At 47.4% G+C, this 15,006-nt stretch overlaps 1 protein-coding gene across 3 annotated transcripts in view; it reads left to right on the top strand.

Moving 5' to 3' along the window:
* The window catches only part of palld (palladin, cytoskeletal associated protein), a 499,404-nt gene that overhangs the window by 26,696 nt on the left and 457,702 nt on the right, over positions 1-15,006 (top strand). For 2 of the 3 annotated variants that reach the window (XM_038805828.1, XM_038805826.1), the window contains exon 2: positions 2,584-3,618. In XM_038805828.1, the coding sequence (XP_038661756.1) occupies positions 2,585-3,618 (1,034 nt within the window). In that variant the 5' untranslated portion in view covers position 2,584. Of the gene's footprint in view, positions 1-2,583; positions 3,619-15,006 lie in introns of those variants that run through there. The other variant, XM_038805827.1, reaches the window with a different exon arrangement.

Below are 15,006 nucleotides of genomic sequence, written 5' to 3'. Positions count from 1 at the left end.
CGATCAATCATAATCTATTCAAATTATTGGAATTCTTTGACGCAGTAAAGGCACAAAGCCTTTAAGTTTATCTTTTTAACATAACTTGTCATACTCCTGATATTTGTCACTGTGCCCCTGTTTGAATCTGTCCCCTGGTTTCTCTTCCTATCACATTTCTTCATCCACTTTCTGTCTTTTGTTTTTGTCCTTGTTTCCTCCTCCTCTGACTCCTAGCATCGGCTCCCACACCCCTGCCATTTTAGGTTAAACTCTCTCAAACCCCTCAGTCACGGTCCTGCCCAGGCGTCACACGTCCAGTTTGTACAGGTCCCACCTCCCCCAGAACCGGTCCCAATGCCCCAGGAATCTGAAACCCTCCCCCACACACCATCTCTTCAGCCACGTAGTCATCCGATAGATCCTACTATTTCTACTCTGACCCGCACATAATAATAATATTAATCACTTATTGTCACAAGTAAGCTTCAATGAAGTTACTGTCAAAAGCCCCTAGTCGCCACATTCCGGCACCTGTTCAGGAAGGCCAGTATGAGAATTGAACCCGTGCTGCTGGCCTTGTTCTGCATCACAAGCCAGCTGTTTAACCCACTGTGCTAAACCAGTGTCAGATGGAACTGGTAGTGTCATCGAGGGCCGAAGGGCCTGTACTGCGCTGTAATGTTCCATGTTCTATGTTAATCCTGAGATCACTACCTTTGAGATCCAACTTCTCAACTTTCTTCCTAACTCTCTATATTCCACGTCAAGGACCTTATCCCTTTGTTTACCTATGTCGTTGGTACCGATGTGTATCACGACCACTGTCTGTTCACCCTCCACCTCCAGAATGCCCTGTAACATCCTTTGACCCTAGCACCAGGGAGGCAACATACCATCCTGGAGTCTCGTTTGCGGCCAGAGAAACGCATAACTGTTCCCCTTATAATTGAATCCCCTGTAAATATTGCATTCCCACACTTTTTACTCCTTCTCTCTGCAGCAGAACCAACCACGGTGCAACAGATTGGGCTTCCCCCGAGAGGTTATTCCCCTCAACAGTGTCCAAAACGGGATATCTGTTTGGCAGGGCAATGGCCACACAAGATTCCTGCAGTGCCTGACTAAATCTCTTGCTCTGCCTGGTGGTCACCCATTCCCTTCCTGCCTGTGGAGTCTGAGCCTGCTGTGTGCCCACCTCTCTATACGTGCTATCCATGACACTCTCCGCACTTGCTGATGTTCCACAGTGTCCACAGCCACCGTTCCAGCACCGAAACCCAGCCCTCCTGGAGTGTAGCTGAAGAGCATTTTTGGAAGCAAAAACAGGAAGGCAGATTACTACCTGAATGGTTGTAAATTGGGAGAGGGGAGTGTGCAGCGGGACCTGGGTGTCCTTGTGCACCAGTCGTTGAAGGTAAGCATGCAGGTGCAGCAGGCAGTAAAGAAGGCTAATGGTATGTTGGCCTTCATTGCGAGAGGTTTCAAGTATAGAAGCAGGGATGTGTTGCTACAATTGTACAGTGCCTCGGTGAGGCCACACTTGGAGTATTGTGCGCAGTTTTGGTCTCATTCTCTGAGGAAGGATGTTCTTGCTCTCAAGGGAGTGCAGCGAAGGTTTACCAGACTGATTCCAGGGCTGGCGGGACTGTCGTATGAGGAGAGATTGACTAGGTTGGGATTGTTCTCCCTGGAGTTCAGAAGAATGGGGGGGGGGGGATCTCATAGAGACTTATAAAATTCTAACAGGACGAGACAGGGTAGATGCAGGGAAGATGTTACCAATGATGAGTGTGTCCAGAACCAGGGGTCACAGTCTGAGGAATCAGGGTAAACCATTTCGGACAGAGATATGGAGACATTTCTGCACACAAAGTGTGGCGAGCCTGTGGAATTCATTACCGCAGGAAGTAGTTGATGCTAAAACTTTGAATATATTCAAGAGGCAGCAAGATATAGCGCTTGGGGAGAATGGAATCAAAGGCTAAGGGGAGAAAGCAGGATTAGGCTATTGAGTTGGACAATCAGCCATGATCGTGATAGGAGCGGGCGCGAAGGGCCAAAAGGCCTCCTCCTGCTCCTATATTCTATGTATCTATGTAAGACATCTCGTGCACACGTGTTGGTTACGGGCACTGGAAATGTTCCTGGCCTCCCACAGGGCGCAAGAGGCGCGTACCACGATTCTGAATTCTCCTGCCATGACTTACCCCTTTAAATTAAACCTTCGGAAGCTGCTTGATATTTGATTAAATCCAATTCTCCATGACCTTTCAGTCCTTGTCACTACATATTTCAGGAAACATAACAACAGTTAGAGGTTAATTGAATCCAGCATTTTAATTCCTGGATTCGCCTCACTGAGTCTAAAAAAAAAATGCAGTCAGTGTTTAAAAAAAGTCTCCAGATGATAGTTGTTTGTAGCCAAAGCTCTGATTGCCTAAACCTTTTCCTCTAATAGAAGATTGGAGCTTAGACATAATTTCCTGTTAAGGGTGTGGTGTCTTTTAAGCATAATCTGTGTCAAGCCAAAGGAATATTCAAAGGAAATGATTGTTTTCGATTTTTCTTTTAATTATTACTCTTTTAATCTTCATTTGTCAGCATGCAAGAAGGGTCCCATGAGCATGGAATGCCCCTCTCTCAGATGTTGAAGGAAGCCTATTCAGCCGGGAAAGTGGATGGTTACTGCGACAGCATGATGTCTGAGGCATCCTCGCACGACTTGTACTTTGACTCTCTGTCTGACCTCCAGGAGGACAGGGTGGATGGCAGCCCTTCACTCGAGCTCTCTGCATTCCTCAGCCAAGAGGAGATGTGCAAGAGCCTCGACCTTGCCCGGGTGGCCATTGCCGAAAGTTCGTCGGAAGAGACGGAGCCCGAGTCAGAGCTGGGGGATATCTCCCAATATTTTCACCACCGCCCCTTGGCTGTCACGCCGGAGGACCCGTCTGTGGCCGGGACCCAAGCTGCTCATCGCTTGGACATCCCAGCGATGCCCATTAGCCAGAAAGCTGAATCGGGCAGCTCTGCCATTGCGACCGACAGCAGCCCCGCCCATCTGGTGGCCAGCCCTGAGCTCCAGACCAGCCCGCCAAACCTTCCAAGCACAGGCCCGTCCTTTGAAGAGCTCGACGCGCAGGCACCAACCAACTCCAACGATGCAAATCCTGCCCACAACTCCAAAAGAAAGGACAACCCTTATTGCCAGGGTGAGAGCTCGGCGAAAAATGAGTTTTGTACCAAAACTGTGTCGTTCATCGAGGAGCTGTCATCTATATTCAGGACAGCCAAGCCAAGGAACTATGGCCAACCGAAGAATAAGACTAATGAAGAAGAGGGTTCATCGACCGACAGTGGATATCTCTCTCCAAAGAACCACATTAAAGTTAACACCACTGGGAAAAGTAAGCCACTGGAATCCAAATTGACAGCAGTGACTGACTTGGAACCGAGCACTGAGGCTGAGCAAGGCCAGGGAAGAGAGCCAATCTCTGAGGCTGCACCAAAGACGAGGCAGCAAGTCCTGACCGGCTCGGCTCCCCGATTTATTCAAAAGCTAAAAAGTCAAGAGGTCGCAGAAGGAAGCACTGTTCGGCTCGAGTGCAGGGTGTTGGGGGATCCATCGCCCCTGGTGAGGTAAGAGTGAGTCAGTTGTTGCTCTGAGCAATATTGTGTGCAGGAGCCATTGGGCTTGCTGGAAATGATGTTAACAATGCACCATCATTATTAATGAGCAAGTTGGGAAGCCAATTCAGGAGATGAAGTGAACTCCTGAACTTGTTGGCTGATTTACAACTTTAAAAAACTTCCCATCCCCAACCTCCCCAATTTGCTGGAACTGCACATTTTACTTCTCATTAAACTTAAGACAATTATGATAATTAAGTGCACATAGTGTTTATTACTGGACTTGTAATCCAGAGGACTGGATGGGTGATCCAGAAAGAGGTCAGCTCCTACTGTGGCAACTGGGGAATTTTAAATTCAATATAAAATGTGGGATAAAATGCTCGTCCCAGTGACTGAGAAACTACCATTCATCAGAAAACCCCGCCTGGTCCATTAATAATAATAAGAAGAAGAATCTTTATTGTCACAAGTAGGCTTACATTGACACTGCAATGAAGTTACTGTGAAAAGCCCCTAGTCGCCACATTCCGGCGCCTGTTCGGGTACACAGAGGGAGAATTCAGAATGTCCAATTCACCTCACAGCACGTCTTTCTGGACTTGTGGGAGGAAACCAAAGCACCCGGAGGAAACCCACGCCGACACGGGGAGAACGTGCAGACTCCGCACAGACAGTGAACCAAGCCGGGAATGGAACATGGGATCCTGGTGTTGTGAAGCAACAGTGCTAACCACTGTGCTACTGTGCCACCCAGTGTCCTTTAGGGAAGGCAATCTGCCGTCCTTACCTGGTCTGGCCGGCATGTGACTCCAGACCCACAGCAATGCAGTTGACTGTGATTTGCTGCATTAAGTCACTCGATGAGCAATGGTGGTGAATGCAGGCCATCTCAGAGCTGCCAACATCCCAGCAACGAATAGAAACAACGTGATCATTGTCATTAAAATGCCAGTCATCCTCCCTGGCCTTGAAAGGTAGTAATTTTAACTGTTCAACCTCACTTGTAAACTCGTCTCACTTCTCACTGTCTCTTTTTCTCTCACATTTAACCCTCTAATCTTTCTTTCTGTCTCTTCTCCTGCCACACCTGATTTGACTCTATTTCACTTCCCTTCTCCATTGGGCGGCACGGTAGCAGTGGTTAGCACTGTTGCTTCACAGGACAGTGTCCCAGGTTCTATTCCTGCTTGGGTCACTGTCTGTGCGGAGTCTGCATGTTCTCCCCGTGTCTGCCTGGGTTTCCTCCGGGTGCTCCGGTTTCCTCCCACAAGTCCCAAAAGACGTGTTTGTTCGGTGAATTGGACTTTCTGAATTCTCCCTCAGTGTACCCGAACAGGCGCCGGAATGTGGCGACTAAGGGCTTTTCACGGTAACTTCATTGAAGCCTATTTGTGACAATAAGCTATTATTATTTCAGTGTCAATGTAAGCCCACTTGTGACAACAATAAAGATTATTATTATTGTTTCTTTCCCTGGCCTTAAATGGTATTTTTGTTCATGGGATGTGGGCACCGTTGGCAAGACCAGCAATTGTTGTCCATCCTGAATTTCCCTAGGCAGCAGCAAAGAGTCAACCGCATTGCCGTGGGTCTGGAGTCGCATGTAGGCCAGACCAGGTCAGGGTGGCAGATTTCCTTCCCTAAAGGACATCAATGAACCTTATGGGTTTTGAATGACAATTGATGAGAGTTTCATGAGTTATGTTTACCGTGACTAGCTATCACTTCCAGGTGTTTTTTGGGAAAATCCCATCCGCCAGCTTAGTCCTCTGGGTTCCTAGGCCAGTGACATGCCCGCCAAACAATTGGTTAAAGAGGTAGATTGTTGGTCCCGCCATTTGGCAAAGTCCTTGATGCTCCGGTGCCCGCACTGTTCAGTTTTCAGCTTGCACTGCCGGCTATTTAAGCTGTAGGGTGCTGAACTAAAAACCAATTCTAACTAAAGGCGCAGGCTGTGAGGCGCGTTATTCCAGCAAAATCTGGGCCAGAACGAGGGGAACGGCATTTGAGATTTGCAAACTTGGCCATTTCCAATTCTGCGCCAATATTGAAATATTCCCACTTCCCCCATCAAAGACCTCAAGCCAGATGGTGCATAATAAAAAACAGACAGCCGACCACAGGCTGTGTGGTCCGAAGCAGATGTGCGCTAGACCAGTGGTTTTTAGAATGTCAAGTATAATTTACGTTATACATTTTCTGAATGAATTATGACCTGATAAACTTTGATGAAACTTTAAATACCGTGAATTGGAATAACCACATTATAAATTGGGAACTTGACTGAACCCCTTGTCTGATGTTTTAATTAATGCGGGGAAGGCAGGGGGGAGGGGGTTGCAGATTCTCACCATAAAGATTGAAAAAGATAAAAAGAATGAGGTAAATAGTGGTGAGGTGACACCACATATATGCTCTGGTCTCGATGTCTAAGGGTGAAATCCGGGCTGCTGACTAGACTGGTGGAGAATTTCCATTGGGTCTTCTCCCAGAACGTATCATAACTTTGGGGTTGCAGTGGATCTTCCACTCCATTTATGGTCGGTCAGTGAGAAAGCCCTGAGGAGGCTCAACCGCAGGTATTGAAATCTGAAGAGCTTGTCATGCGCTGTAATCATGGATGCTATAAGCTTAGAAACTTACAATAATCTTCCTGCTTGAGTATTACTGAAAAAGAGACAGGCTGTTGAAGCTTTTCAACTTGCACTCACCAGGACAGATGCACAAATTCCAGATTTCAAAGGAAGCATGTGAATGGGTGCTGATTGGCTGACAAATGGGCTCTGATTGGTCGAGCCATTGCCATGGAGAGTGCACCAGGGAACTATTGTCCCCAGCCTTTTGTTTAATTCAAAAAATGTGCAATGCCTGGACATAATCCTGCGTATGAATATATGTGCAGCTTCTAGCATGGGTAAATGAGGCACATTGTAAGCTCAACAGATGATCATAAATTGGTGGTTAATATATTTCTTGACATACTCGGGATTGTACGGCAACTGTGGTCCAACTGTAGAATCACATCTCGGGTTAGGCATTATGTTCTGAGTTTTGCAAGCACTGGCTGGTTTTTACTATGATAAATGCATTGGGAAAGTTGAATTAAATTATTTGGATACAGATTCTGGTTCTGCTACGTTGTCCCAAGTGTTAGACTGTGTCCAATATATTTCTGGTTTAAAAATTCTCATCCTTGTTTTTAAATCCCATTCAGCATCATGACCCCTCTGTTACTCCAACTCTGTGACCTCTTCCAGCCTTACAACCTTTCACGATCTCTGCCCTCCACCAATTCTGGCATCTTGCGCATCTCTTGATTTTAATTGCTTCACCATTGTCAGCCGTGCCTTCAGCTTGTGCCTCAGGCACTGGGATTCCTTCCCTGAACTTTTCTCTCTCTCCTTAGTTGTTTCTTAAAAACCTATCTCTTTACCTAAGGAGGGGTAGACCATAGAACCATAGAATTTACAGTGCAGAAGGAGGCCATTCGGCCATTGGAGTCTGGACCGCCCCTTGGAAAGAGCACCCTACCCACGCCCATACCTCCACCCTATCCCCGTAACCCCACCCAACCTTGTTGGACACGAAGGGCAATTTAGCCACTCCACCTACCTTGCACATCTTTGGACTGTGGGAGAAAACCGGAGCACCCAGAGGAAACCCACATAAAAATGGGGAGAACGTGCAGACTCCGCACAAATAGTGGCCCAAGCTAGGAATCGAACCTGAGACCCTGGCGCTGTGAAGCAACTGTGCTAACCACTGTGCTACCGTGCTGCCCGGATGGTGAAGTAGAGGTCATGTAGCTGGACTAGTAATCCAGAGACCCAGGTTAATGCCCTAGAGGAATTTAAGCAGCTAGTGGAATTTAAATTTAATTCATAAAATCTGGAATCTGAAGCTGTCAGTAATTATTTTTTTACAAATTTAGAGTACCCAATTCATTTTTTCCAATTAAAGGGCAATTTAGCGTGGCCAATCCACCTAGCCTGCTCACCTTTGGGTTGTGGGGGTGAAACCCACACAAACACGGGGAGAATGTGCAAACTCCACACGGACAGTGACCCAGAGCCGGGATCGAACCTGGGACCTCGACGCCATGAGGCAGCAGGGCTAACCCACTGCGCCACCGTGCTGCCCAAAGCTGTCAGTAATGGTGACCATGAAACTATCATTGATTACTGTAAAATCCCATCTCATTCACTAATCTCATTTAGGGGGGGAAATCTGCCGTCCTTACCTGGTCTGGCCTACATGTGACTCCAGACCCACAGCAATGTGGCTAATTCTTAGCTGCCCTCTGAAATGGCCCAGCAAGGCACTCATCTCAAGGGCAATGAGGAGGGGACAACTGTTGACTGTGCCACGATGCCCACAAGCCCCCGAAAGAATAAAGGAAAAGAGGGCGGCACGGTGGCGCAGTGGTTAGCACTTCTGCCTCATGGCGCTGAGGACCCGGGTTCGATCCCGGCCTTGGGTCCATGTCAATGTGGAGTTTCCACATTCTCCCCATATGTGTGGATTTCACCCCCACAACCCAGAGATGTGCAAGGTAAGTGGATTGGCCAGGCTAAATTGCCCCTTAATTGGTTAAAAGAAATTAGGCACTTTAAAATTAAAATAAAAGGGAACCTGTTTGTCACATTTCCTAATATCCTGTCCAATGGTTGGGTAATGGTTCCCGTTGTTGTTGCTGCTATGACGTGCCTCTGGAATTGTGAATTGCGCTTTCACATAGCCGTCCGTCAGTCCAGAAGTAAAACACTCGAACAAGTCAGTAACGAATATTCGTTTATTCACGGCCGGGACAAATCTCTAAGTAGTCGGGGAACCACCTTCGAGAAGTGCCAAAGTCCCAAAGTATGGACTGTCCCTTTATACAATCACAGCTTAGAGGTGGTCCCCTTAAACTCCTAGATATTGGGCAGCACGGTGGCCTAGTGGTTAGCACAACCGCCTCACGGCGCTGAGGTCCCAGGTTCGATCCCGGCTCTGGGTCACTGTCCGTGTGGAGTTTGCACATTCTCCCCGTGTCTGCGTGGGTTTCGCCCCCACAACCCAAAAATGTGCAGAGTAGGTGGATTGGCCACTCTAAATTGCCCCTTAATTGGAAAAAATAATTGGCTAACCTAAATTTATAAAAAAAAAAAAAAAAAAAAAAAAAATTCCTAGATACACCAATGATTTGGCAAGGATCCAGAACATGTACTTATATGGAATTATTATCCTAAGGTAGGCTGGTGACTATGACATAACTTGCTGCTGTTAACGGTTTTTTTATCCTATCTGTCCCTCAGGTCCAACTTCCTTATCTCCTTCCCTCTCGTGCTCCTGAGTCAGCTCTTTCACATTCCAATGTCCCTTGTCTCAGTTGACAAGGTTTTACACACTCATCTTTGCTGTCCCTGCATTATCAGATACAGAGTTCTGTTCTCATTTCATTCTCTCAACCCTTTAACATCTTTTTACTTGAGGATCACAGATATATTTCAGACCCTTAATATTACATACAGACAGCAAGGTTATAACAAGACGATAAATGAAATCCACTTCCACAGAATGATTTCATGATGTTAAAGGAGCTAGATAAAGCCAAGTGATTGGTGCTTTTATACGTAACAGCTCCACTGCTTTACAATTGTAAAATAAAGGGTCGTAAATCTGTAAAAATCAGGTTATTTATCTGATCCGAAGCAATCCTGACTGAAAATGGAGAACATTTGAGTCATGCATCCTTTTCCTATTATTTCATAGGCTGTAATCATCACTGATGGTGCCATCTCTAACTGCCCTCGAGAAGGTGGTGATGAGCTGTCCATCACAATCCATCTATTTTACATAGAATTTACAGTGCAGAAGGAGGCCAATTGGCCCATCGAGCCTGCACCGGCCCTTGGAAAGAGCACCCCATTTAAGCCCAGAACTCCGCCCAATACACGTGACCCAGCAACCCCACCCAACCCCTTTGGACACTAAGGGCAATTGATCATGGCCAGTCCACCTAACCTGCACATCTTTGGACTGTGGGAGGAAACCGGAGCACCCGGAGGAAACCCACGCACACACGGGGAGGATGTGCAGACTCCGCACAGACAGTGATCCAAGCCGGGAATCGAACCTGGGACCCTGGAGCTGTGAAGTGACAATGCTAACCACTGTGCTACCGTGCTGCCCTTTTTAAAAAATCCTCCTTATCTTCTCTAATATTTCCAAAGTTTCTGTGATAAGCTGGCCATCAGCTTAATGAAGACATTTCTTCACAATTGCATCTCTTTCTCTTAATTCCATTCTACCTTTCTTCTCTTCTGTTGGTATCTATTTTACATAGAATTTACAGTGCAGAAGGAGGATCTGGTGTAGGTACACCCACAGTGCTGTTAGGGAGGAAGTTCCATTTTGGCCAGTGACAGTGAAGGGACGGCAATGTATTTTCAGGCTGGTGTGTGGTTTGGAACACAGCTCTGTACGGAACAGCTTGCTGTGCTTCCTGCTCTCTGTCTTGCTGTGAAACCTACCTTCCTGCCAGGAACTCTGGCGAGGTTTTGCCACCTCCGGTCCTTACGCCATCCCCACACCTTGCTCACACCAAACAAAAATGTTGTCCTCAACTGTGGAGCACAAAACAATGGTCTGATGTGAGTTCCAACTACAACAACAGATACTGTGTCCAACCACCGTCTCTCCTGCTCTGCTCTGGCCTTGGGTAACGGCCCTATCTAATTAACTGTGTTGACCATTCACTCTAATACTGGAGATGCAGACAGTATTAACCCACCTCAAAGGGCTTTTCCATTTCTCGGCTGGGTCACTGTCTGTGTGGAGTCTGCACGTTCTCCCCATGTCTGCGTGGGTTTCCTCCGGGTGCTCCGGTTTCCTCCCACAGTCCAAAGATGTGCGGATTAGGTGGATTGGCCATGCTAAATTGCCTTTAGTGTCCAAAAAATGTTAAGGGGATTGCTGGGTTATGGGGATAGGGTAGGTACGTGGGCTTCAGTAGGGCGCTCTTTGTAAGGGCTGGTGTAGACTCGATGGGCCGAATGGCCTCCTTTTGCACTGTAAATTCTATGATTCTATGATTCATTTGCCTCATTCAATTGACATTAATAGTTGACTTGATGTGCGGCCATCAAAGTAGACCATTAGACCATAAGACATAGAAGCAGAAATAGGCCATTCGGCCCATCGAGTCTGTTCCGCCATTCAATGAGATCATGGTTGATCTGATGTGATAATCCTCAACTCCACTTTCCCGCGTTACCCCCATAAGCCTGGATTCCCTGACTGATAGAATCTTCCAGCACAGAAGGAGACTATTCAGCCCATCATTTCAGTGAAAAAAGCTACTGAATTGACCCCAACCTGCTCGCTCTTTCCCCAGAGAACTGCGAGTGTTTCCTTTTTGTGTATGTATTCCATCCTCTTTTTTCAAAATATATTTTTTTCAGAATAATCAATACAAACCAGAACAAGAGAATACAAAAGAAAGAAATATGTAAAGGTAAACCAAAAACACACAACCCATAATTAACTTGAGTACTAAACCTGACATAAACCACCAACGGCGACTAACTCATTGAAAAAGGGAATAAATGGCTGCCCTCTTAGGTAGAAACTCTCCACCGACCCCCTGATGGTCAATTTGTTCTCTCCAAGTGTAAGAATGACATCAAGTCACCCAACTATGCAGAGGTACAGTCTCTACCCCAGACTGAACCACCAGATAATCCGACATCCCAAAATGGCCACCAGCGGACATGGGTCTAAATCCAGATGGATTATCTCTGACACAGTATTAAAGAATGAACCCCAAAAGGCTACAAGTTTGGGGCAGGACCAGAACATATGAGTGTGACCAGCCAGCCCAAGCGATCACACCTATCCTCCACATTGGAAAAAAACCCGCTCACCCTTACGCTAGTCAAGTGCGTTCTGTGTGGGATCTTGAACTGAATCAAGCTCAGCCGGGCACATGAGGAAGTGAAGTTGACCCTGTGAAGGGCGTTGCCCCAAACCCCATCATTAAGAATGGGGCTCAAGTCACTTTCCTATTTCGCCCGCACAGCGGCTAACAGAGCAGAATGTGATGAGAAAATATGACCATATTGATCTGAAATAGAGCCCACGCCAGGCCGAGCCAGGGACAGAATCCTCCTCGTCAAGGAAGATGGTGGCGCCAGAGGAAAGGAAGGAAAAGCCTCACGCGGTCAATCGCGAACTTCAAAATACCGAAACAGGCTGGAGTTGGGCAATTGGGATTCTCTCTCTGCCGCTCTTTCAGGCCGTCAACTTCTAGCGCTGCAACCGTTTGCGCATCCGCCTGCTCCTCCACCGCCTCTCCCAGCTCCTTAACTTTAACATCCTGGGCATCCAGCCTCTGGTTCAGCTGATCCACCGCTTTCTGGATTGGGTCCAAGCTGTCCCGCTTCAGCGCTTCAAAACTGGACTTCATTACCTGGAGCATGTTATCCAGCGCCTGCTGGATTGCTGAGTCCGGGGTCCGTGTGTCCGCCATCTTCGGTCCCAGGTAATTTTCTTCAGGTCCTTGTCTCTGTCCCTTTTTCTCCTTCTTCTTCTGCCTTCTGGACTCCCGCTGTTCCATGTGCCGCAACCCGCTCCTCAGCGCCTTCGCTGCCGCCTTCCTTCGCCCAGCTCCTTAAATTTTACCTTCTGGGCATCTGAAGTGGGTCCAATCTGTCCCTCTTCAGCAACTCCAAACTTTTTTTCTTGTCCTGGAGGAAGGAAGGTCCGTGGGTCCGCCATCTTACCCTTCAGGTCAGTTTCCTCCTTGCCTCCGTCTCTCTCTCTCTCTTTATTCCTCTACCTGCTGGCCTCCCACGATTCCATCCGCTGCAGCCCGCACTCCTCTTCTTTCACGGCAGCCTTTTTGCCGCCCCCGAGGTCCCGCTATCGCGGGGAATCAGGTCCAAAGCCCCGCCGGAGTGAGAGCCCACCGAATGTGCGGCTCACTCAGGCATCGCCGCCACCGGAAGTGGCAATTGGGATTCTATCAGATACTCCCTGAAACTGGCCAATCCCCCCTCCACGAACCAGTCCCCAAACCCCACCTTTGCCATTCACTTCCCAAGATTGAAATATTGCGTCCAACCCAGACGGCAGGAAAAGCTGATGGTTGGAAATAGGGACTAATGGAGAAAGGGAAGGGAGCACAAAAAGCTGCCGAAACTGTTTCCAAATCCTAAGAAGGTTCCACCTCTGGCTTTGAGGAAAATCTGGCTGGGGAAAAGAACAATGGTGCAACGAAAATGAAAAATGAAAATCGCTTATTGTCACAAGTAGGCTTCAAATGAAGTTACTGTGAAAAGCCCCTAGTCGCCACATTCCGGCGCCTGTTCGGGGAGGCTGTTACGGGAATTGAACCGTGCTGCTGGCCTGCCTTGGTCTGCTTTCAAAGCCAGTGAATTAGCCCTGTGCTAAACAGCCCCAATGACTATGGTAAGAAGAGTAGAGGAAGAGCAGGAACGAGCCTCCATTTGTCCCCAAATAGATTCAGGATTCTAAGATTCTAAGTGGATTCGCAGTGGATTCGCAGTGGATTCTAAGATTCTTACCCATCCAAATGAAAGAGGATATTAATTTCCGACCTTCCTAAAAGTGAACTTGGGGAGAAAAATGGGAAGACACTGAAAGAAGAAGGAAAATTTGGGAGCACGTTTATTTTAATAGTCTGATCCCTTCCTGCCAAGGACAGAGAAAGGCTATTTCATCTTTGCAAATCTGTTTTGATAATATTAACCAGGCTTGTGTAGTTCAACTTACAAAGTGAGGTCCAGGTGTGGGCCACCCGGACCCCCAGGTAGCCAAAACCTGCCTTAGAAAGGCGAAAAGGTAACGTGCCCAATTGGGCTCACCTCCCGCGGGGTTAAGGGAGGCATGATGGCACAGTGGTTAGCACTGCTGCCCCACCACGCCAGGGACCCGGGTTCAATTCCAGCCTCGGGTGACGGCATGTGTGGAGTTTGTACATTCTCCCGTGTCTGTATGGGTTTTCTCTCGCAGTCCAAAGATGTGCAAGTTAGGGAGATTGGCCATGCTAAATTGGCCCTTAGTGTCCAAAAGGTGAGATGGGGTTACGGGGGTAACGTGGTTCTCAGTAGGGTGCCCATCGAATTAACTTTTTTTTAAAAAAGTATATGTCCAATTCACTTTTGCAAGTTGCTATTGAATTGCTTCTACCACCTTTTCGGGAAGCGCATTCTAGATCACAGCAACTGCACAAAAAATAGATTTGGTACATCTCCCCGCTGGTTATTTTGCCAATTATCTTAAATTTGCGCCCTTTTGGTAATCAACTGTCACGTCAGTGGAAATGGTAATTTCTCCCCATCGACTTGATCAAACGGTTAGCACTGCTGCCTCACTGCGCCAGGGACCCGGGTTCAATTCCGGCCTTGGGTGGCTGTCTGTGTGGAGTTTGCACGTTCTCCCCGTGTCTGCGTGGGTTTCCTCCGGGAGCTCCGGTTTCCTCCCACAGTCCAAAGATGTGCAGGTTGGGTGGATTGGTCATGCTAAATTGCCCCTTAGTGTCCAAAGATGCCTAAGTTAGGTGGGGTTACGGTGATATGGCGGAGGAGTGGGTCTGGGAAGGGTGCTATTTCAGAGGGTCGGTGCAGACTCGATGGGTCGAATGACCTCATTCTGCGCAGCATGAAAACAACATGAAATAGTTGACATTTATTTATGTCCTATGACACTGGCAAAGTGTAAATATTTTGAACCACACTGGCTGGGTGCCGTAGGCTGCATGTAACTGGAACTTTCCACCTGAAGTCACAGCACTGTCCATCGACTTATATCACTGAAAGTCTCTCCAGCACCTTGTGTGTTTGCTAGCAATGGCAATGAAACAATAATAACATACTGGTTATTAAATTCAATTTGTGAGGTGGGCTTTTCACGAAAAACTCGATGGTCCAGATTTGGTGCTCAACCTCCAAAGATAGCAATACCTGCCATTCATTCCGTTGACTGAGTTTTCATGGGTTTATGAGCCACAATTTACCGCCACCAGGTGTCCGAAACAGCGTTATTGGGTGTCTGAAGGGGATCTGTGGCGTGTGTGAGCAGGAGGAACAATGGGTATGTCTGCAACCTATCAGATTGAAGATCCCTCACTGAGCCAGACAGAGTCCAAAGCATGAGTGCAAATTCTGTTATAATTGGGAAATACAGAAGCCAATGTGCATACAGGAAGCAAACAGCAATGTAGAAATGACTGGATAATATGCTCGAGTGATGTTGATTGTGCGAGAAATATTAGCCAGAATACTGTGGAGAATGCAGATGCTCGCCATTGAAATAACGCCATGGGTCCAATGGTCCAATTTTAATTCCTCTGCCAGTATAGCACTCCCTCGCTACTGTACTGGAGTGTTA

This window comes from Scyliorhinus canicula, chromosome 8 (assembly GCF_902713615.1).
Source record: "Scyliorhinus canicula chromosome 8, sScyCan1.1, whole genome shotgun sequence".
NCBI classification, from domain to species: domain Eukaryota; kingdom Metazoa; phylum Chordata; class Chondrichthyes; order Carcharhiniformes; family Scyliorhinidae; genus Scyliorhinus; species Scyliorhinus canicula.
This window is presented reverse-complemented; position numbering and strand designations above follow the sequence as displayed.